This window comes from Oreochromis niloticus, linkage group LG10 (assembly GCF_001858045.2).
Source record: "Oreochromis niloticus isolate F11D_XX linkage group LG10, O_niloticus_UMD_NMBU, whole genome shotgun sequence".
Classification (NCBI taxonomy): Eukaryota; Metazoa; Chordata; class Actinopteri; order Cichliformes; family Cichlidae; genus Oreochromis; species Oreochromis niloticus.
This window is the reverse complement of record NC_031975.2, coordinates 17,171,110-17,194,864: the sequence shown is the minus strand read 5'-3', so window position 1 is coordinate 17,194,864 and position 23,755 is coordinate 17,171,110. Positions and strand designations below refer to the sequence as shown.

Genomic DNA, 23,755 nt, shown 5'->3' with positions numbered 1-23,755 from the left:
AAGGATAAAGTGCACCCCCCTATTTCAATTCTAAGGGTTTATGTATCAGGAAATAGACCTGAACAAAAATCACCTGGCTCATCACAGCTCTTGATCTCACGTATAACATCTACTTATTCATGAAAACTGAGAGTCTTCCAGTGAGGAAGATGGTGAAAATCTGGAGAACAGCTATTAAAACGGATGTCATGGTTACACCCACTATGTCTGAGATCAACAATGAACTTTTAATCTAATTATTCCAGGACTGTTTCACATTGAGGGAAAATAGTTGTTTTGATTTTTTAACCTAGCTGTGCTGATGTCTGACTGGGCTTACAGCTGTTATTTTGACCTTTTTCTAAGAAATGAATGAATATTGATTATTAATGGTGACCCGTTATACAAACACAGTCCTAATTCAGTCCTCTGTGTTGCAGACAGGTCGTGTGGATAAGAACTACCCACTGGTGATCGGTCACTCTGGACCTGTCCTCGATATCGATTGGTGCCCTCATGACGACAATATCCTGGCCAGCTGTTCGGAGGACTGCACTGCAATGGTAATCTGTGTGTGTGTGTGTGTGTGTGTGTGTGTGTGTGTGTGTGCGTGTGTGTGTGTGTGTGGGAGAGACAAGTTGCAGATGCATGTGGAGGAGTTTGTTATTCAGTGACTCAGATAGCAGTCATAGAGGTCTCCACAGCTTGAGTTTGTCACGTCTTTCTGCTTCTTAAATGAACAACAAGTTAAGAGAACCAGTCTACGCGTCAGTGTGTCTACCTGTCTGCGTCTCCACCCACCTGCTCTGCGTCATCTCTATCTCTCCATCAGGCCACGCATGATATTTTGTAAGGCTGATCAAAGCATTCTGCCTACAAACCTGTAGCGTCCACAATACGACAGCTTCCTCATGACCCGTTTTCCTGCTCGTTGTCAAGTATTTTCCTATCAGTATCCTATCATATCGGGCAAAAATCTCTCGTTAAGCATGCAGGAAATAAGGAGACGTGAGCAAGAAATATGGAAAATAGTTAAAGTATCAGTATCTGCGATCATGTCCTGCTCCATCTGGTGCTGATCACCTCACATCAGCAGGAATGGGATTTTAATGTGTTAAAATCACGTCACCTTACAGATTATGTGGCGTACCTTTTCCATATTGCTGAGCAGCTGGGGCTTTGCAAACACACTTTGCAGTCTCATCTTACATTATTGTTGTTGCTGAGTTTTGGACAGCAGATGAAAGCCAGAAGCTCTACGAGTTTTTTCTGAGGTGTTTGTGATACACTGCAGATGTCTCATGACCGAGTTCAGTCAGCAGGGGTCACTGTGAGGTCTTTATATTTCTGTGCCATGATACTTGCCTGTTATGAAAGTACTTGATGTGACACCAAAGAAGGTTATACCTCCTTCAAACCCATTACAGCAGCTGTTTTTTTAACATTTTATAATCCATGACATTTTGTGTGTCCCAGCTAATTTTACTATTCAGCATCCCTGCACTGTTTCAAATTTCTTCTAAGACTGTTAAAATAAATAATGCATATTTGTGGTCCTTGTTCTGGAGTTAATCTAGATATGAACAGGCTTCAGCTCTTCAGATAAGTTAATGGTTAATGTCTAGATAATTCCCTGGACCACAGTGTTTCCTGGCTGAGCTGCTGTAAGACAAAGTGTTAAACTGTTATTTCTGGGACAAAATCCACACTAGTAAAAGGCAGCAATTGCTTACAGTATATGAAGAGCTGTAAGCTGCTCCAAAAGCAGGAGATGAGAACCGTGTTAAGTGTTCACAGTGTGATGATGAGCTGCTCTACTGACACAAAAATGACACTCCAAAGATATTTTCTGGGTGATCTTGATTTGGACAGCAGATAGGAAATATTTCTGGTTATTGATCTGGCAATCTGTTCGAGCTCACAAATTCGCTCAAGGTGACATCATCTGATGTCTTCTTTTATCCAATCAGCAATCAAATAAATATATTCAGGTTTAAGATGCATAAATTAGAGGAAAACCTCATACTGGAGATGTGAGACCAAGTCATTTTTTACTTACTTGATTTTCTAAATAGTTGCTGAATTGACCTGCAAATTATTTTCAGCTAAAATCTGGTGCATATTGACTAAATAAACAAACAAAGTAACTAATGAGTTGCTAAAATATCATTCCATATGTTGGATTTTGCTTTGCCTCATCTGACTGCAACCTTTAATAAAACATTATAATTTAAACAATGTAGCCATGTGGGGGAAAAAATGCTTTTCCAACACTCTGTGGAGTCCTGGTGTCCCGTAGACCAATCAGCAGCTTGTATTACCACCTTCATCAGCCAGAATGTGAAGTAATAGTTTTCTGTATGACTTTATCATTCTCTTGCATGGCTTTTAAAAGCATTGCTTCAGTTCTCTGAGGTTTGTGCGCAGCTCTATTAACATTTCAGTTGGGTTGAGGCCTGGACTTTGGGCCGTTACGGTACCTTGATGTTTTTTTCTTTTCCACCCATTCTGTTGTAAATTTGTTGCTGTGCCTAAGAACGTTCACTCCTGGGAAGATTGTGGCATCCTAATTCCTATGGCTGAAGTAGTTTTCTGGTAGAATAAAACATATAAACTATGTATTTAGATCATATATATTGTACATTAGTTATACATGTTCCCTTTGTACTTTTTTCTGGATTGTATAATGACAACATGTCTCAGCATGTGTGCATCAGCACAGTTGTCATGGAGGCCAAAAGTCACCCACTTGTTCATAGTGACATTGCGGGAATCTTTGTGCGATCGAGTGATTGAATCCTGGCTTCTCTTGTGGCAGCAGCTGCTCCGATGCTGTTTGAGTGCCGTGTGTTTGCCTTTGTGTTTGTGTCCGGCACGCAGACAGACGTGTGCAGCTGCTGTGAGCTGTGATGTCATTCCGTCAAGTTCACAGAGACTCGTCATTGTGTCATCTCGGAGGCTCGTTTGAGTGCGTGAGTGTGGGCCTGTGTTTGTGTGCGACTTCTTGAACATATGTGCCTCAAACAGCTGTGTGCTGTAACTGTAAAGACCCTGTTCCAGCAAACTGAATATGTACTGAGAATAATGTATTGTGTGTTCTAATGTCCGTTGACATGAGCAGTTGCTTTTAAAATAAAGCAGATGAATTGAGAATTAAAGTTTTGTGACTCAGTGGCCCAATAATGAGAGTTTTAGCCACGTTTGGGCTTGATAAAATAATGATTTATGTATTGATTATGGATATGTTTATGGTTTAAACAGCCACTGCCTCAGTATTGTATTTGGATAAGCTCAGCAAGTGAGAGATCTTTGGCACTGGAACCTTTCTGAATGTTTCTAGTCCCACTACTTTTGATCAGTTATGTTTGAGCAGGCTTTGGTTGAGTGCAACTAAATAGGCCATGTGAACAGACACGCGCCAATACAATATCTACCAACAGATAAAGTCTGGCAGCAGTTCAGCTTTTTATAGATAATCTGAATTATCTTCTAACAAATAGCAGCAGGTAAAGCACAAACAGTTTCATTAAGGAAAACCCTTTCCCATTATCTGCAGTGTACTGGAGCTGCACACAGGTGTAAGCTTTAATAGATGGTTGTCACCTTGGCTATGAAGCAACATAAATATAACTCTGTAATAACAGTCAGTAGAGTTATGATTCAAATAAAATGAGTGAGCTCCACAATAAATCTGTGGCAGTGAATTTAATAGCAAAATAAAATTCTGTGATGTGTAAGTGAAAAGAAGAGAAACAAAGCAGAAAGGCTCAAATATTAAAAGTAATACCAGATGTTATTGATTCTTTATTGCAGGGTAACTTTCTTTAGTTTAGTTTAGTTTAGTTTAGTTTAGTTTAGTTTAGTTTAATAGTGTTGTGATGCAGACATCTTTCTCCTGAGATGCAGACAGACATTTATTTTATTCTACTGATGTCAAATTTTGAATGACGTCTACTAACTTTTTTGGACAACTCATCACATTGCTGTGTCTGTGTCGCCTCCAGGTGTGGCAGATTCCAGATCACACTTTGACCCGCCCCCTGTCGGACCCGGTGGTGGTCTTGGAGGGACACTCCAAGCGAGTCGGCATTGTCAGCTGGCACCCCACCGCACGCAACATACTACTCACTGCAGGCAGGACACAGAAACACACAAACCTCCAGTGTCCTCTTATGTTTTCATGACATCTTTCATATCTTTTTTTGGTCACTATGTGACATTAAATTAGAACAAAGCAGTCATGAACAGGATCTTGAATAGGATGTCTATCTGTGCTTTTGACTCCATCACCCTCCAGGCAGTGACAACCTGATAATTATCTGGAACGTGGGGACAGGTGAACCCCTCATCTCCATGGACGACCATCCAGACCTCATCTACAGCGTCAGCTGGAACCGTAACGGCAGCTTGTTTTGCACCACCTGTAAGGATCGACGTCTGCGTGTCTGTGATCCCCGCAAAAGAGAAGTGGTGGCGGTGCGTGAGTAGAAATTACTAATAAATTCATGCCATGAAAAAGTCTTTGTCCTCTTCCTGATTTTTTTTTTTGTATATTTGTCACCCTTACATGTTTCAGATCATTAATAAAACCCGAATAAAATCTGAGTAAATACAAAAAAATCTGGCACTTTGTGAAAAAGTAATTTCCTCCCACAGCTAATAACTGGGTGTGCCAATACTGGTAGTGAGAACTACAATCATGGCTGGTCTTGGCAAAAAGGCTTTCCCACCGCTTTGGAGGAATTTTGGCTCATTTGTTTTTGCACAATTGTTTTAGTTCAGCCACATTGGAGGGGCTGAATAGCCTGTTTAAGCTCATGTGACAGCACAGCAAATTGTTGAGGTCCTGAAGCAGAAAAGCAGCCTCAGACCATCACACTACCACCACCATGTTTGACTGTTGGTGTTAATGTTCTTTTCATGAAAGGCTGTGTTAGTTTCATGTATTTTTAAGTGAGACAAATATGCAAAAGAATATGTTAGCTCCTTAGAATTACTTGACTTCAGCAAACAGTGAAACACAAACTTTCATTAAACAGGCACGGAGACAGAAAATAAGGATTTAACTTGAAATCTTTAGCTCTTACATTGTTGTAGTTATGTTACTAATGTCTGTTTCTCTGCTGACCAACAGGAACGTCTGGCTCCACATGAGGGCATCAGGCCAATGAGAGCAATCTTCACCAGAGATGGAAACATCTTCACTACAGGATTCACCAGGATGAGTCAAAGAGAGCTCGGCCTCTGGGACCCGGTAACAAATGACTACATTTCACAGAGTGGCTGTAAAAATATGTTCACACACTATAATATGAATCTACACAGAAACCTGTCAGTTTTCCTCACAGCTTGTTATTGTCCACAGACCAATTTTGAGGAACCTATTGCACTTTTGGAGTTGGACACAAGTAATGGAGTATTGTTACCTTATTACGATCCAGATGCAAATATGGTCTACCTCTGTGGAAAGGTACAGAGATATAACTTCGACTTATTTTTACACTTAATTGTAGATGTATTATCAGCCTTAATGCTAACACAGTCACACTTGTTTTTACACTTGTTCATGTGTGTGTGTTTAGGGGGACAGCAGTGTCCGCTACTTTGAGATCACAGAGGAACCACCGTATGTTCACTACCTCAACACCTTCAGCAGCAAGGAGCCCCAGAGAGGGATGGGCTTCATGCCCAAAAGAGGTGTTGATGTCAGCAAATGTGAGATTGCCAGGTAAGATGCTGATCTTGTAATGATTTCAACTTGAGTGCAACTTAACCGTGTAAGAAGGTGACTATGAGCCAGCTGTGGTTCAGCTGGAGGTTGACTGGGTTGTATCCTTGGGCAAGATACTAGCCTCAAGTTACCCCTAATGCATCCACTGGAGGGTCAGTATCATCATGAGGTCAACACACTTAGGTATATAAAAACAAAAATCTAATTCTTGTAGGAATTGTATTTAAAAGTGCGTTAAGTGCTCAGGTAGACTAGAAAATAACTGTATAAGTACCAGATCGCTATAAAGTTTGCTATAAAAGTTTTAGCTTCTCCAGCGTCCCTAAAGTTGCTGCTGTCTCTGCAAACTGCTTTGCAACCCACCTCCTTCTCAGCTTCTCCTTTTTATGCCTTTTTAGTTTTTGAAAATCAATATCACAAGATGTCAAAGAATAAATTGTCACACGACTATATTTGGGCATATCTGCAGCAGCGATTCACAGCCCTTTTTGTGTTTTAGTGATTCCACTGATTTAATGGATGTGTTGCATTTTAGCCTTCAGATAAATGAAACAAAAATGCAGTAGTTATTACATCAGCTATTATAACAGACAATTTGGTCCATTAATTTTCTACTTAGCACAAGTGTTCATATTTGAAATTTCCATTTTGTTCACCTTAAAAGCTTCAACACTGAATGCTTTGTATTCTCTAAACACTGCTAAATGCTAGTAAACCATAAACTCTCTGACATGGACATTTCTAAATATCATAAATTATAGTTTATGTCTTTGCAGAAAGCTGCAAAAGTAGTCCTTTTCCATATAGTTCTCATATAAATCTCCATATGTGATAAACAATGTTGTGACTTACTGATTGCAGGTGAGACTGTCATATTCAGTTCTTATAGACAGACATTTAAAAATGCGTACAACGACAACTGTGATAACTTGTGGCCGTGTCCTCTTTTCTCATCTTCTCAGGTTGTATAAGCTGCTTGACAAGAAATGTGAGCCAATCACAATGACAGTGCCCAGAAAAGTAAGCCTGACTCACTCAATTATGGTCTTCATGCTCTTCTGAGTTTGACAATGTTGCAAGATGAAGATATCAATCTTATACTTTATCGAAACAGAAATCCTGGACTTCTCACACCACACATCTATCTGACTCCTTAAAACTCAAACACGAATCAGCCTTTGTCGCTGCAGTTTCATTTGAATACAGTTCAGCTGAATGGAAAACCATTAATGTTTACATCCTGCCACAAGCACCTTGTGAGGCTTCCTTCTGCACAGTGATTGGTTCTTAGCTGTAGTTTAGTGCAACAAAAGGCTTCTTCGACACACTGTTCCCAGTGTTTGTGGATTTCTGATGCTATCCAGTGGAGGACAAATACACATGTTTGATATTAGGGATGAACTTGACTTACCTGTTTTTGTGTCTCTGCACCTTTACTTTTTACTTCACACAAACGTCTCTGTTGTCCCCTTGATCTTCCCTCTTGCACAGTCGGACCTCTTTCAAGATGATCTGTACCCAGACACAGCAGGACCCGAGCCCGCCATGGAACCCGAGGAGTGGCTTGATGGGCGAGATGAAGATCCCATCCTGGTGTCCATGAGGCAGGGCTACGTGCCACCGAAGAGCAGAGAGCTCAAAGTGGTGAAGAAGAACGTCCTGGACTCCAGACCCACCACCCGACGGAGCATGTCCACTTTGGACACCAACAGCCTGCCGGTAAGCCCACTTCCTGCACATCCTGCACATGAATTACTTTTCAACATTAATTTAGCAGCATAAGATGACTCCTCTCTACTAATCTGTATTCATATTACAGGCTCCCAAAGCCTGGATGTATTTTTATACATTGATATCTTATGTATAACCATGTATAGCATAGTTGAAAGATTTCTTAGTCCTGTAATCTGACTGTGGTGGTAAAAAAACAACAACAACAACAAAAAGTGACTCTGTTTTAACCCTTTTCTGTTTTCTTTTCTCTTGTAATTCCATCTGCCCACAACCTTTTTTGTTCAAAGCTTTCACCTGTTTTCATTGATTTCCTCTAGTCCTAGTCAACTTCCTTAACCTATTCTTCAAACTTTTTCCTTAATTTCACCTTCTTATCACAGTCTTTTTTCCTTTCTGTTTCCCTTTTATCCTTCTCCACACTTGTCTCCCCTCTTGTCCTGTCCAGCCTCAGCTGCTTGAGAGGTTGCTGGAAGAGATTCAGAATCTGAAGGCCACAGTGTTGTCTCAGGAGAAGAGAATCTGTGACCTGGAGAATAAGCTTTCCCAGTACACCAATGGCACTGCCTGATGTGCATGTAAACATGGTCTGAAGAACTGGTCTGAATATTATTGACGAGGATTCACTCTTGTGAATGCTCTATGAATGTGTACAAGTGAGCATCTGACAGATTTGAGGAAATTACATCCGTACCCGTTCGGCGGTTGATTCTATAAAATCTTTATCCCGGTTTTACCTTTAATTCTACTGCAGGATATTTTTGGCATAGTCACAATTTTACATAGAAAAAGAGGGAGGTGAGGTTTGTGTGAGGGCACTGTAAGTTTGAGCGTGTAAGTTAGGTTGAAGGGCTAAAGAAGATTTCTAATAAAGAAAATTGCAAGTATAAAAAAAATGCAAGAGCAAGACTTACTGCTTGAAATGCAACCCGGTTAGTGTTTATAATTTGCTTCTATTAAAAAAAATAAAAAATACACGCCTGCTTGAAACCTGCCCACACATCCTCTCACTGCATGTGGAGTCACGCTTACGGCTTTGGAGGGTCTCATAGTTACAACGGAACATTAACAGAGACATTTCCCCTCAAATCAGCATCTGGAGTGATTAATACAATCACATAAAAACAAAAATTAGTGGCAGAAACAAGCTTCCATATTTTCTTATGTTTCTTTTGTAATAATCTTTATAACATCAAAATCCTAATACTTTATAGTAATTTTATGTATAAAGCACTTTTTGAGGAAAAAGTGTTTTACAGGAAACTCTGGGAAAAAAGTTAAAAATGTGAAAAGCACAAATAAACATTTTTTTAAGCTTGAGTTCACGTTCATCATGTACATTTGTCAAATTATTTCTTTTGTCTGTGTTTATTGTGCTACAGACATGCAAAAGACCTTCAGATGCTGCATTACTGAAGCAGTTAGTATTTGTTGGTATTTTTTTCCTCTGTTCCAGACATGAAACAGGTGCTGATCTGAGATGGCTGTGCGCTGATGTAGAGTCTTTACTCGAGGGCCTTGTGACCTCACCAAAACTAAATCAGTTTAGAAAAAAAGAAAAGGCATTTAATGCAGGAGACCCTTGAAGCGGAGTGAGAGTGTGTAGGGGCTGGCTTGGAATCGGGCTGCTGCAGTAAACATGCTTGTACCATCACTAAGCGCTTACACATAACCAAAAAGACACACAAACAAACCAGGAGACATTTCAACCCCCTGTGTGGTAGATGACCAGTTTATTTAAATAATGTTAAGAAAATGTTTTTATATGTAAATAGTGATAAAAGAAAAACGGAGAAGAAAATGTAGCAAAATATTAAAGGAGAAACACTTTGTGTTGTGTAAAGGTTATACATTAAACACATTATGACGACAATAAAAAGGGATTTTTTAATGCTTGACTCACTCATTTCTTGTTGCTTCATTTGCACCGTTATAATTTTTATTGCCACTTGAAGAGCATCACAAACACCGGTTTACCTTTGTTCTGTTATGTGGAAAGTGGGCAGTATAAATTAGAGCATATCCTTCAATTCCCAGCTTAGGACAAAAGTTTGACTTTCTATTATTAGTTCAATTTTTGTCATTAACACAAAATTACAAATTAAAAAGCATCACAACAGAAAGATAATTAAATACATCACAATTCCTCTTTTTGTAACAGTACTCATATTAGCTAAGAAATCTGTGTTTTAAGATATGAAGCTGTATGTATGAGTGAAATCCCCCCCCAAAAAGATGAGACACAGCATAGACAAATGATGTTAAAATGGGTAATTATGGAAAATATATACGGTCCTGCAAAAGTCTTGAGCCACCGCCTCATTTCTTTATACTTTGCTACAAAAATAGGAAAAAGATGCAGTGATTTATTGATTTATGTGCAAACATAAATGGAATGTGAATATTTGGTACAACCACTTTTATTTTTCAACACAGCCTGAAGCTTCTCCTAATTTCTTTAAGTAGTCTTAACAGTTCTGCAGACTTCTTAGCTTCTTAGATATTAAAAGCTCTTCTTTGGATGTTGGCTGCATTTTTCTGTTCTCTGCCCACATGATCCCACACTGCTTCAATAATGTTCAGGTCTGGGCCTCAAGTTGTCAGTGCACAACTTCTTTTTAAGCCTGGCAAACTGTGATATCTCTCTTATTTTTGTTGATTTGGATAAAGAACTGGGATCAAAATCTGTGTTTTTAATTCTTTGATAGGTTATCTGGTGTCATTCTTATGTTTTTTATTGACTCTTAGGTTAGTGTTAATTGGCTTGACCAGAAAGAAAATGCTCAGGTACAAGGACTGAACTGAAAATGAGTGAAGAGGCAGCCAATGTCCAAAGAAAAACTTTCAGAAAGGCTTTCAGAAAGCCTGGAGAGCTACTAACCAGGACCACTTGATAAAAGTGAATTACAAGAAAGGCAGCAAATTATTAAGAAATTTGGGGTGGCATACGAGTTTTGCACAGTGCTGTAAAATATTACAAGGCGTAAGTTTCTATCAGTTCCTCCATAGCTGACATAGTCGTAGTTCAGTGTCAAAATAAAACTGATATGACTTATAAATATACAACTTAAAGTTGTACCACACTGACATGGGGTCATTTGATGCCCATTTTTGTCAGAATGTGGAGTCCCACAATCACAACACTGAGGCAAAATGAGGGTGACTGAGTGAGTTTGGTGGATTCTTTATGTCCACTGAATAAGCAGGTGCCTACATTACCCACACGATCCACAACCTCTATCTCCATGTCAGGTGAACAGCAGGATGCACTGTAGTACACCAGTGTTATGTTCTCGTTGCTTGAATCCAGGGTGGTTTTTATGGTCCCATTTCCCTGCTTGAGTGTGACAAGATCAACGCCCGTCCCGTCAGCTCCATCAGTCACCCGGGCAGAGACCTCCCACATCCTCATGCTGCAGTTAACGGAGCAGTTGGTCTGCAGGCTGAGCTGCTCGCACACTGGTGGAGTGAAATCAGTCACCTATAAGGGGAAGGAAAGTGCATGAAGTCAGCAACAAGCATGGACCTCAATATTTGTTCAATATCCAGTTTCTTTGTCACTTATGATTGGGATAAAGTGATTTTATTCCGTGCGCAACAATGAGAATACAATTTATTACAATTCATATTTTATTTTTCCAACAAATTTTTTTAATAATCATTTTCCGGGAAACACCTTAAACCAAAAAGTTTTCAGTTATAGTATTACCGTGTTAAGAACGGAGAAGCGCAACACAATGTAGTTACTGTCTGTGCCCCCAGGAGCCTCGGCCTCAATGGCCAGGGTGACGTCAGTTCCAGATGGGGTATTTAGAGGTGCTGAGAGGGTCACTGTGCCATTACCAGTGATTCCAGGCTCCAGGAACATACTGGTTGGAAATGTAGAGTCGAACCCTCTGCTGTTGGTGGATCGAATTGTGAAGTTTCCACTTGTTCCACTCGTCGTCAGAGTGAAGGGCACAGAAAATGGCGTCCCAGGTACTATGATGGTCACTGGATTAGCCTACATAAAGAGGATATACATTTGAGATACTGCTCCATATCTTTCCATGTTTGATGTGATGTTTTTGTGACACAAAACAAGTTTAGGATTTCAGCTCACATTCATCGTCAGATTTGATGATCTGAAGTTGGTTGGTGACTGTCTCTGGAAGAGTATTAAAGCCTTGGAGGTGAAACTATCAGCTTGTCCCTTCACCTGCACCACAAAGTCCCCTGATGGAAACTTGCCAACCTGAACTAAGACTCTTGAATTATTCTGCGGCACCAAGACTCCTTTAATCACCTCTGACCCAGACGATCCAACCAGAGTGACTTCTGTCACTGACGCAGTGTCACTTCCCGTTAAAGACATCAACAGGCTGCCATTGCCACCTTTCAAGAAAAAGCCAATTTATTATGTCTGATGTTTTAATGATATGCTACATCAGCAAATCGTCATGTCTAAAACCGTTGCCTTTACCAGCACTGGGACGTGTTTCCAGGGTATCAAATCCTCCAAAAGGGCCCTGTGACACCACCGCAAAGTCAAAGAAGAAGTCGATAGGACTCTGACCTGAAAATGAAAAAGGTTAAATGCATAGAGGACTGGGGGTGTGATGGCAATAGAAATAATGCATGTAATTGTCAAGTATTATATTATGCTAAGCAGTTTTACAGACTCTTTTTAGGAAGCTAATCACATATAAAGCTAAGAGCAGCCGGTACTGTTAAAACCAGTTCCAAGCTCTTTTGCACTTATCAAAGCAGATCTTTAGTTAAGAATAATTATTACGGTGCTGTCTTTAAGTAAACAGTCTCATCAGTCCAATGTTCCTGATACTAAACAGCTAACAGACTGTGATTAAAATTATGCCTCAGTCCAGTCAATGACATTATTTATACAAATTCACTTGTTATACAAGTTCACACATTAATTTTGATCTTAAAGCACATGACCACCACAGACCACCTCCGTACTTTCATCTTTATTAAAATTTGTTTTCTTTTTATTTCGGCAGTGGATCATCTGTCTCCGTCTCACCCCGTCTCTACTATGTGCATGTCCTCCTTCAATGAATCCATTAATCTCCTCTTTAGTCTTCCTCGTTTCCTCCCTGCCTGGTAGTGCTATATTTGAATCTTTCGTCTAACATATCAACTATCTCTGCAATTATCCAAACCATGCCTCTAACTTTCTCTCCAGACCTATGAAGCTGAGCTGCCCTGGTTAAAAAGTAAATTATCTTTCTAATTACTTAATTATAGTCATTTAGCACAGAATGAACTAGAATATAGCAGAACATTAACAAACTACATTTAAAACAATCCTCTACTGCATTCCTCTAATCTGGCTGATGAAAGTATGAAGATTTTTTGTTGTCTTCATCAACAAAAATATGAGATAAATAAAGATGACACATTAACAGTAATAATGCAGGGATGTTTAACTTATATTATTACTGTGAGCATTTCTAGCACATGTGCTACCATTACCATGTCCTGTCCTACCACTTTAGGACAGGATATGCCAATCATATTTTAAGGTACTGTCATAGCTCACCTGCTTGAGCCAGTTACTCATATTACATACATAATACTGCATGTTATTCTTCTATCTCCCTGTTTTCCTATCTACTTTTAATAACAGCAGACATCAAATAGATACAAACTTTATTAGATTTTTACAACCAGTACTGGTAAACTTTTTTGTAATGGTAATTTAGCACTTTCATTTTGCCAGTTGTTTATTTATTCAAACTTATTCCTTCAGGCTTCAGGGATAAGAAACAAAGCATCAACTCAGTCTCACCTATGACCTTCAGAGTGTAGGGGTTACTTGACACTATTCTCATTTCCCATATCCCAGTTTGTTTTTTTAGCTGCAGTGACTGGAAGTTTCCCACCGACTGGGATGTAATGATCAGTGACCCCGTTGTGTCACTGCTCCCCTGAGATTCACCTGTTAGAACACAGATAGAAAACAGAGACTATTTTTAGTAAATGTAATGATAATGTTTTTTATATAAAAAAAATTAGGGTTACTACATTTAGTAGTTTTAAACATCTTTATCAAAGCTGGAAAATAATTGAGGGTATTATTATTATTATTAACTGATGGTGATAAATGCTGCTTTGTTCAAAAATCATTTAGGCAAACTCTAAATGTCCTTATTCTGTAAACAGGATGTAGGACACAGTCCTACACAGTACTACCACTGCCTGTTGTGCCAGCTCGGATGTAATGTGATGACCTACGAATAATAAAAAATAAGGCCTTAAGAGTAAGGCCTTAGTAAGGCCTAAAATCCTTCAGAATAGCATACCTGTGGGACTGATGAGAGTAAAAGTGATGGATTTCCCAGTAATGTAAACTGTAGGATTTGTTACCGAGTCGTCAATCATAAAAGTGAAGCTTTCAGCCTTTCCTGGGTTCCTGGCTGCTTGAAGAAGGGTCACCTGGAACATTACAGTAAGCACTTACATTAAAGAGCTGAAGTCTTTGAAATCCAGCCAGTAGTGCGATGTTTGTGACATTACCAGAGAGGCGTTGGAGGACTCCTTTATGAGGACTGTGGCCTGAGGAAGTTCACTCTTTGTGATTTCAATAGCTTGGCCTCCTGAAGCCTGAGCCAGATCTCTGTACAGCTGAGCGTCAGCTTCTGCTATCCTATTGGATGGAGCACGCCGCTTCCGACTATTGACTGATGAAGTGTCAGTTATCATAAAGTTGACCTGAGAAGAAAAAAAGGTGCAAAAAGAGAAGGTAAAATACCACCATTACACTACTTTATTTATGCATCTGCTTGTACCAAAACAGGGCAACAGTGCCACGGTGGTTAGCACTGTTGCCTCACAGCAAGAAGGTTCTGAGTTCAATTCCGCCAGCAGGGTCTTTCTGTGTGGAGTTTGCATGTTCTCCCCGTGTTTGCGTGGGTTCCCTCTGTGTACTCTGGCTTCCTCCCACAGTCCAAAGACATGCAGTTTGTGGGGATAGGTTAATTAATCAGTGTAAATTGCCCATAGGTGTGAATGCGACAGTGAATGTGTGTGTGATGGTTGTGTTAGCCCTGTGACAGACTGGCGACCTGTCCAGGGTGTACCCCGCCTCTCGCCTTATGACAGCTGGGATAGGCTCCAGCACCCCCTGTGACCCTGAAAAGGATAAGTGGATGGATGGATTGTAGCAAAACATGCCCATCCCTGTTTCCACTGTGTTGGCATGATATTTTATTTTATTTTATTCTTCTTTTATTAACTTATAGTTGTACAAGACTAAAGACAGCTGTGTGTCTAGTTTAAAAGCCTCAAATGTAGGATTTTTTTCCTTAAATTATTTCAAAACTATTAGTAAAAGTTATTACAACTGCAGCCAATTTAGTTTAGCTATTGCAGTAAAAAAATTTTTTAAATATGTGCACACCTTCATGGCACACTCAAGATTATACCAACAGTACCTGGAATCAGGGAATCATCTGAGACCCATTAAAAAAAACATGCTGACATTTAAAAATGTAATCATCATTAAGATAAGTGTGTTATATTCTTAAACTACTACATACCACTGACTGGGTCCTCTCTATGAGTGCGATCACTGTGCTCTTCAGGTTTTTGTTTTTAGCGGCTGCGTCCGTGAAAAGGAAGATCTCGGAATTCGATGGAGCAGTGCTTAAAGCCAGCTGTATGAGGAAGACCGCGTTGAATAATTGTTTTAAGTAAAACAACAAACATGCATCGAGCTTTTAAAATTACAGAACACATATCACTTCACCTGAAGCCCTGAGAGACTCATCTCCGCTGGATCTCCTCCACCAGTGGCTACAAGAGAATCAATCGCATTCTGGAAAACTGCTGAGTCTGTCGTCTTTGTCAGTGGTCCGAAGCCTGTTTGATGACATGAGTAAAACATGAGTAAAAGACAATATATACACCAGAACAATAGCAGCATTGGAGATCCTACCTGGATCATTAAACGGTACAAGAATGTACAGCGAGGGCTCATTGGCTGTTCCCACGTTGCGGTTGATTATAGTGGAAGTGACAGTTTTCACTGTTGCAATGTCATCCTTCATGCTGCTTGTGGTGTCGATGACAAAACAAAGAGCTTTACTGGATCCTTTAAAGAGACCCATCATCCTGGGGGAAGGAGATGGAGAGAGATAAATGATAAAAATGAACTTTTGCACCACAATGAACTGAAACACACGGAAGAGCTTTCGTACTGCAAGAATGGTCTGTCACCGGCAGCCCCTCGAATGTCCTCTAGAAGCTCACTGGTTGCAGCTATTGCAATGTTTGCAGCTTGAGTGTGGAGATATCCGTGGTTGGAACTCTCTTTGTCTTTGTTGATCCCACCTGTAGGCTCGATCTCACGTGTCCCATCCAATATCCCTCCATGACTGCATTTTCCTGTTCAGCAAATATTTTGAGAGAGGAATGATGAATACTTAAACACAGCTCTTTTTCCTTTTAATTGACATCTGGCTTTTGTATATTGTACAGATTAAATACTGAACACATGGATCATTGCATGCTTCTTTGGATCAGTACACTAAATAAATGGCCCCCAAATGATTCAGTCCATCCCACTGATAGGACTAAGCAAAACTTTAGAGACATACCAGCTCGTCTGACTAATCCATCAGAATTGACAGGTTATTATAAGTTATAAGTTTTGTTGTCAATATTGCTAAATGAGGAAAGAAACTAATGAGACTCAAACATGATTGTAAAAGGATAAACAAATGTACAAATCAAAAACCAGTAAAATACTGTTGTTTAGTTTTTCAGTTTGCATGTGAAGATGTTGAAGGTGATTCAGTCATTTCTTAATTGTAATATACACAAAGTGACAGTAGACCAATTGAATGTGGAAATTGGACACCATGTGGTTAATTCTTTTTGAGAATCTCTGGTTAAATAAATGTAAACATTTCGATAATGTCAATTGTTATACTTAAAGAAAGGAAAATGTGTTGAAATTTTAAAAAAAAATGTCATGGTGCTGGCTAAGTGACCCATTGTTTGTATTCTGGTCTCAATAAGTAACTCTGAGTAACTCCTCCCAGTGAATCTGCTTTTGTATTCTTGTATACTGGAATTGCTACTCTGGTGTCTGTGCTGCGCTTAGAAAATGTTTTTAGGTTGATTTATCTCATGGATCCTTTGAGGACATACAGTAAGCTGTGTGTCAGTTGGATGTGCAGTACGCTGACTCAGTGTGATAAACTCTAAAGCAACAACTGAAGGCCAGGATGAATAATATTCCTTTTGTCCATAAGAGGAGGGGGTGGAAAATCTCAGAGTGAACGGCTGCTGTTTATTTCAAATCATCCTCAAGAAACTGTGATTGTGTTTTACTGACACTGTGATTTTGGATGAGACAGATTTTAAAGGTTATGCATTTTTTTTGTCTTATATTTTAACTTAAGTGACATGTAGTAATGAAATACTTTTTAAAGGATACTGGTTTTTTTATGTTTTTGCACAAGGATGTTTGTTTATCTCTCATGTACAAGTACCAACAACTAAAGCCTGTTTTTACTCCTTGGAAAAGTCATGCATTCAAAAACTCACATAATCTGAAGAATAGAGTGATGGCCGCTGTCAGTGATATTTTATTGGATCATCATGATGCAATCATATTTGCCAGTTTAAACACAACTTATTTTAAATACTGTTTTTAACTTTATATAAACTGAGTATAGTTTACAGTTTGCTGATATAAATCACATTTCTTTTTTATTCACCAATGATAAGTACGGTGGCCCCTAGAGGCAAAGCACTTGCAAAATCCAAAACACATGCAAACTCCAAAACACTTGCAAACTACAAAACACTTGCAAACTCCAAAACACTTGCAAACTCCAAAGCACTTGCAAACTACAAAACACTTGCAAACTCCAAAGCACTTGCAAACTCCAAAACACTTGCAAACTCCAAAACACAACGGAAGTGCTCCAGGACGCTAGGGGCAGTGTTGAGCTTTTGTTACCTAGTAACTACACAAACCATGAAGTACCCGATTTGGGCTGTAGGCCGCATTTTAAGGCCGATTACGTCACAGCGACACGACGAAGGCTGTCCCAATTCAAAGTCTGCTTCACCTGCGGCCCTCAAATGCGGTCCTTAATTTCCCTGAATTTTAAGGATGGGTCGAGGAAGCCTTCATGGCCCAACATACCCCAGATTTCATAGTGCGGCGGTGGTGTGGATAATTTTGCCGAAAAAACGGCGGAAGCGGAGCGGCCGAAGAGTAAACTCTCAGAAGTAAGTGCTGAATATTATGTCACTTATTTATGCGCAAATGTTTTTTATAATCAAGAACATTAAAACATTACTGTTGGACACATGTTGGGAAAGTTATGTGACATTAGCTTGGTTTTAAAGCCTTTACTTAAAAATATTAGTCGACCTTAGTCTTACAGAGAATGTGATGATTTTATGGATAATTAAAGTCAGTCATGTATCCACAAACACAACAAGCTGAAAGTCAGTGATGCTGCTCGGTTTGCAGTCCTGAATATGACGGCACAAGCAGGATTCACTGCACTGTTAATGTTAGCTATGTTATATTGCTGCCTCTGTTCGGTGGTGTCAAGACAAACGGACTTTAACGTGTGTTTGAACGAGCTGACGGTTCACTCGTTAAGCTGAAAGAAAGATGCTTTAATCACAGGAGTCACACATGTGTCCACTGTACCATCTGGAACTCTTCTTGTTTAGCACTCGTAATAACACAAACACTAAATCCTCCTTCTCTTGTGCTGTTTTGTAGCAGTGTATACACCTGAGACTGTCACCTGTCTGTCTGTCCTGCACTCTCTCTCTGTTTCTTTCTCTCTGAGTGTGGAATAAAAGTGTGAACATGTATTTATAAGTTACACTTGTGTTTGAATCCTGCAGCTTATCACACATTTGATTTCCATGTGTGACAACTGCAAGTGTCCAGAGTGAGGACAGACTGAGGGACCCACTGCTGCACATCATCTGTGAGGCTTTGCACCCCTGATGATCCACCAGGACAAACTCAGCAGTGTGTGAGGAAGAAGAGGAGGAAGAGCCAGCAGCAGCTGACAGATGGAGAGAATAGACAGACTGTTCCCTGTTTGTGAAGGACTGCTAGGAAAGTTTAACATCACTAATGTCTGTCCTGAATCAGTCTTATTAGGTAATGTTCAAATAATGTTATCATTCCAGTGTTTTCAGTGTGGGAGAAAGTACTCAGGGCCTTCAAGTTACACACTATGAAAGGCAGCAACAAGTTTAATATTCAGAAACCTAAAGTATGTATCAGCAGCAGAATGGAGCTAAAAATAAATGTTTGTTTCAGTTCTATGAAGCTTTGAGTATTTTGGATTAGTAGCACTGCTGTGTTTGTTGCATCATATTGCTGTGATTGTTTATATGCTTTATATATTCTGAGGTAAGTTGATCTATAGTGTTACATCATATTCTATAAGGATGTTATGTGTTTGTAGACTTTCTGCCCAGTTTGACCCATTTAGCAGAAGTCAGCCTGTTTAAGGCTCTGATATCTATTCTGTATGACTTAAAGCAGTTATGACATGGTCTGATTTTCTCACCCAATAAAGGAATATTTCATATATCAGTCTGATCTTCATTCTATCAGAAACAGTTATCACAGCTCGTACATTTTCTTTTTATAAATATATGTAAGCAATGAGCCAAATTTAGTAATGCCAACATACTGAAGGAACAACATTTGTCTCTTATATATGATACACACACACACACACACACACACACACATATATACATATATATATATATATATATATATATATATATGAGGTGATAAGACATATAAATAACTGCAACTTGAATCTGTAAGCTCAGTATTTAACACAGAGTTCATGTTAACTGCCGCAATAGCTAATAATGATCAATATAATAACTATAATACTGGCCATATTATATTTACATTACCAATGTAATATGACTTTAGTCTCATAAACAACATTAGCAAATTGTTATTTATTAACTAATCTTAAATGACTGTTCAGTACAGAAATGAAGCCCAAAAATCATGTTTTACTGTCCTGTGGTCTCAGCCTCAGATACTTATCAAATCACACAGAGCTCTTGTAGAAACAAACAAACAAATGAACAAAATATGTTCTCCTTCATTTCTGTCAAACAAAGTTGTATGACTCGTTTCCAGTGGTTAGTATCATGGTTGCTAGGCAACCTGGGAAGCGCTACGGTCATTGGTACATCATGGTTTGTGTAGTTACTAGGTAACAAAAGCTCAACACTGCCCCTAGCGTCCTGGAGCACTTCCGTTATGTTTTTGGGTTTGCATGTGCTTTTGAGTTTGCAAGTGTTTTGTAGTTTGCAAGTGCTTTGGATTTTGCAAGTGTTTTGGAGTTTGCAAGTGCTTTGGAGTTTGCAAGTGCTTTGGATTTTGCAAGTGTTTTGGAGTTTGCAAGTGTTTTGGATTTTGCAAGTGTTTTGGAGTTTGCAAGTGCTTTGGAGTTTGCAAGTGCTTTGGATTTTGCAAGTGTTTTGGAGTTTGCAAGTGTTTTGGATTTTGCAAGTGTTTTGGAGTTTGCAAGTGTTTTGTAGTTTGCAAGTGCTTTGGATTTTGCAAGTGTTTTGGAGTTTGCAAGTGTTTTGGATTTTGCAAGTGTTTTGGAGTTTGTACGTGCTTTGCCTCTAGGGGCCACCGTAGGATAAGCCATCCTGTCCCGGAAGTATCAAAATCCACAAACCAATACATTTTGTGCAAAATTAATGACTAAATAATTTGAACTGGTCAGCACATCAGGTGGGCAAGAATTTAGTGAAACTGCAAGAAGTGTCACATTTGTCTTTTCAAAGTGCCAGTGAAAGGGCAAATGTGACTTTGACCTTGAGGACATTGTGTATACATTTGATGAGGAGGAGCAATTCTTGTGAATTGTGGATGAATGATGTCACATGCATCGCCACATCATGAGCTCACTGATCGTTTAACTGGATGAGCTGATAAAAATTAGAACTTCAAAGTTATTGTAACTGTTAGAGATGGACCGATCCGATATTACATATCGGTATCGGTCAGATACTGACGTAAATTACTGGATCGGATATCGGAGAGAAATAAAAAATGTAATCCGATCCATTAAATATCAAGAAAGCACCTCACAAAACTTGCGACACGGCGTAACTCAGCTCATAACCGTAGCACGTCGGAGCAGTGTGCTCACGTGATAGAGCGGCTGTGTGTATTTGTAGCCTCGCTACCAAACCAGCATTTCATCTCCAAGGAAGTTATCCCAGAGAGAAGTAAAGCAAGCAAGTGTGTAAGTTCATCTCTGAATGTTTGTAAAGCATACCCACGTTAAGCTTAACAACCGATATATGGAGCGACTGCCTCTTCTCTCTTTCTCCCTCTCCTGCTGAAACTTATTAATGATCAGCTGATCGGCTTTTCTGTCGGAGTCCCATCTCTCTTGTTTGTTTTTGGCCCACTTTGCACCAGAAAGAGGAAACCAGCGGCTGAACAACAGCAGCAAGTTTAACCTTGATAAGCTGTCGTTAGAATTTATTTAATATTACTTTCTACACCAGGATCCTTTTCTACGTAGCTGACGGCTGGTAACTGTGCAGGGGCGGATCTAGCAAAGTTTAGCCAGGGGGGCCGACAAGGCATGAACAGGGACAAGGGGGCACAAAGACATACTTTTCTTTCTTATTCTCATTTAAAATGTCTAGCTTTTAATAAATAATTATCTGAATCTTACACCCAAAGTTTTAATCTGATGTAAAATGTATAGAAGTCCATTACTGTATATAGTAACTGTTAAGTCTAATATACCCTAGTAAGCTATAGTATTTTTTCCTTTGGGAAGATACCATCTGTGCAGTCTGCAATTCTGTAGAAGAAAGATGTTGAATCTATTTAATTATTCTAGAAAAAATAATTTATTTCTGTGCATTTTTCTTTTTCATCCTGCATCAAATTAAAGTTGATTACGTCGATTAAACATCATGAGGTGGAGGGTGGGGGGTGGTTCCCTATTTTTTTTTTTTGCTGGGAGTTTGCAACCCTATTAGTTAGGTTGCTTAATATTTCTGCTAAGTACTCTTTAAAATACCAGAATAGGGAGGATGGAGTAGGTTTAAGTTTATTAGATTGATCAGTGTTGCTGAACTATGAAATATTTTGGGTGCAGTGTATTTTTTACATACAGGTATAACAGAATAGCTTTAGTGTTGTTGTTTATTTAAACTGAGTATGAACTTATACAAAATGCAGCAAGATATTAAAAAAACAGTTTTATTGATTAAAAAAAACACACTATATCGGATTCATATCGATATCGGCAGATATCGAAATCTATGATATCGGTATCGGACATAAAAAAGTGGTATCGTGCCATCTCTAGTAACTGTCAAGACAAATGTGAGGCAGTAAAAAGTGCTATAACTGCAGTGAAGTGGGATTAGAAGAATAAAGTAGTAGTAGAGGGAAAATAAATTCCAGTATGTAAGTTTTAGGTAAATCTCAGGAATATCAGTGACATGTGAAGCCTCTTCTGAGTGTGGGAAAACGATGGTTTTGTAGAAGAGTGAAGTCCTTACCCTTTGGTTTTGTTGCAAATAGAGACGTGAGACTAAAGTATCCAGACGTCAGGATCTTCTCCGCTATGATATCCTCCAAAATGTTGTTCCTGCAGTTGTTGCCGTCACAGCTGCGGCAGGTTGCCCTGCTCTTAGCTGGGAACATGTAAATCAGCATTTAAATTATGGCTTTGTCTTTTAAATCTTTCTACTCCATTGAGACTGAATGAGAGTTTTATCTGTATAATCTGTATGTCAGTACAGGCATCTCATCATACTATCTCTTTACCTGCTATGTTCCCAATGCTGGCGCCAGATTTGATTAGATTGGAGTTGGGGCTTTTTTCTCCCAGTTCTACCCAGTTGCTGTGACTGTAGAAATCCTCCAAGTGATGAAAAAAATAGGGTTATTATTTTACTTTGTTTTTGTTTGTTTGTTTTTTTGTCATTGTTTTTTTAACAGCAGTAAGTAATGCTAAATACCTGCAAAGGATGCAGAATTTCTCCCAGGTTCTCCCTCGCTGCCTCATAATTCTCCAGCTTGTTGCTTGCTTTGACCACCTGTATTCCCTCTATGATGATTTTCTTTCCTTGAACAAACATTTCATCATCAAAGTGGAAGCTGGGTTTCAAGGCATAGAGGATGTCCACACGCACATTCCTGTTTACGATGTCCTCAATGGCTTCACTGAAAGTTTTAGATGACCGTGGTGCACCACACGCTGTAGCAACACCCTGTGTGGTGAACGGCTGTGCCTAAACACACAGAGGAAATCATATTTACATTACTTTTTTTATTACTTGTTTCTGTTCAATTATTTTCAATATTGTGAATTCTTACAGGGAAGGTGAAATCTGTCCCTTCAGCCTTAGCAAGTGCTCGGCACACCTGCACAGTTACATTGAACAGGGCCTGCTGAGTGATTTTCTTGTGAGTCAGAGAACTGCCTGGCAGAATCTCAAAACCCAGAGCTCCAGTGCAAAGAAGCGAGAGAAACAATGCAGACGGCCACACAGACTTCATTGCTCCACCTGTCACACAACATGAAGTGGCAACATAAACATCTAATTACAGGCGTATGATGCATACAGGTTAAAAGTACTGGGAGTGTAAATATTTTTTGGCACTGCTCTGAGATATGCTGATTTTTCAGCATTGTAACTGTCACCGTCAATCTCATCAACCTGAGCATCTATTAGAATAAATGCTGAACTGTACACCTCAAACTGTACAATAGGATTAAACAACAACAAGAACAGAGTCACAGTGATCCTCTGAAGCGCTTGTCTATTATAATAATAAGGAAAAAAAAGGACAGCTCATATGCTGTCATATTTAATACATGAGTTTTTGAGATCTTTTTTTTCTTTTTTTGAACCCCCAAAAAAGACTTTTTTTTGAAAATATGACAAGATTTTTTTAATTGTCAGGAGGTTCACTAAACACAAAATGAGAACTTTCTGACAATTACTTCAGTTAAAGGGTTAATCTCTCAATATACTATTCTGGCAATAAACAATTTTTATTGAATTCTCTTTAAATTAAATTCTATATAAATTTTGCAAAGAGTTAAACTCTCTTGTCTGAATTGAACACCAAATTGCCAAATTATTCAAAGATTTCATAATAAATCAACAATAATAACACAATCTCAGAAATACTTCTACCACATTTTTATGCTGCTACATCATCTGCAAAAATCAAGCCTCTAGCTTTCAGGCTATTCCTCCATCAATGAGTTAAAGGATTACTGACCTTGTTGCTGT

The 23,755-nt window shown here is 39.1% G+C and overlaps 2 protein-coding genes across 3 annotated transcripts in view; one reads left to right on the top strand and one right to left on the bottom strand.

Annotated features, from left to right (window-relative positions):
* The window catches only part of coro6 (coronin 6), a 14,485-nt gene extending 5,153 nt beyond the window's left edge, over window positions 1-9,332 (top strand). Inside the window, exons 3-11 of one of the 2 annotated variants that reach the window (XM_003457532.5) lie at window positions 420-542; window positions 3,984-4,113; window positions 4,277-4,455; window positions 5,114-5,233; window positions 5,345-5,449; window positions 5,562-5,707; window positions 6,673-6,730; window positions 7,202-7,429; window positions 7,890-9,332. In XM_003457532.5, coding sequence (XP_003457580.1) covers window positions 420-542; window positions 3,984-4,113; window positions 4,277-4,455; window positions 5,114-5,233; window positions 5,345-5,449; window positions 5,562-5,707; window positions 6,673-6,730; window positions 7,202-7,429; window positions 7,890-8,012 — 1,212 coding nt within the window. In that variant the 3' untranslated portion in view covers window positions 8,013-9,332. The other variant, XM_005462327.4, reaches the window with a different exon arrangement.
* Window positions 8,477-23,755, bottom strand: LOC102076029 (von Willebrand factor A domain-containing protein 7-like). The gene is made up of 16 exons (XM_005462330.4): window positions 23,745-23,755; window positions 22,830-23,020; window positions 22,472-22,744; window positions 22,278-22,371; window positions 22,010-22,144; window positions 15,643-15,829; window positions 15,381-15,556; window positions 15,192-15,304; window positions 14,983-15,099; window positions 13,961-14,155; window positions 13,747-13,879; window positions 13,233-13,382; window positions 11,904-11,996; window positions 11,544-11,815; window positions 11,151-11,444; window positions 8,477-10,922 (listed from the first exon to the last, which is right to left on the bottom strand). Exons 2-16 carry the CDS (start codon window positions 23,010-23,012, stop codon window positions 10,536-10,538), a joined length of 2,802 nt encoding a protein of 933 aa, XP_005462387.1. The 5' UTR covers window positions 23,013-23,020; window positions 23,745-23,755; the 3' UTR covers window positions 8,477-10,535.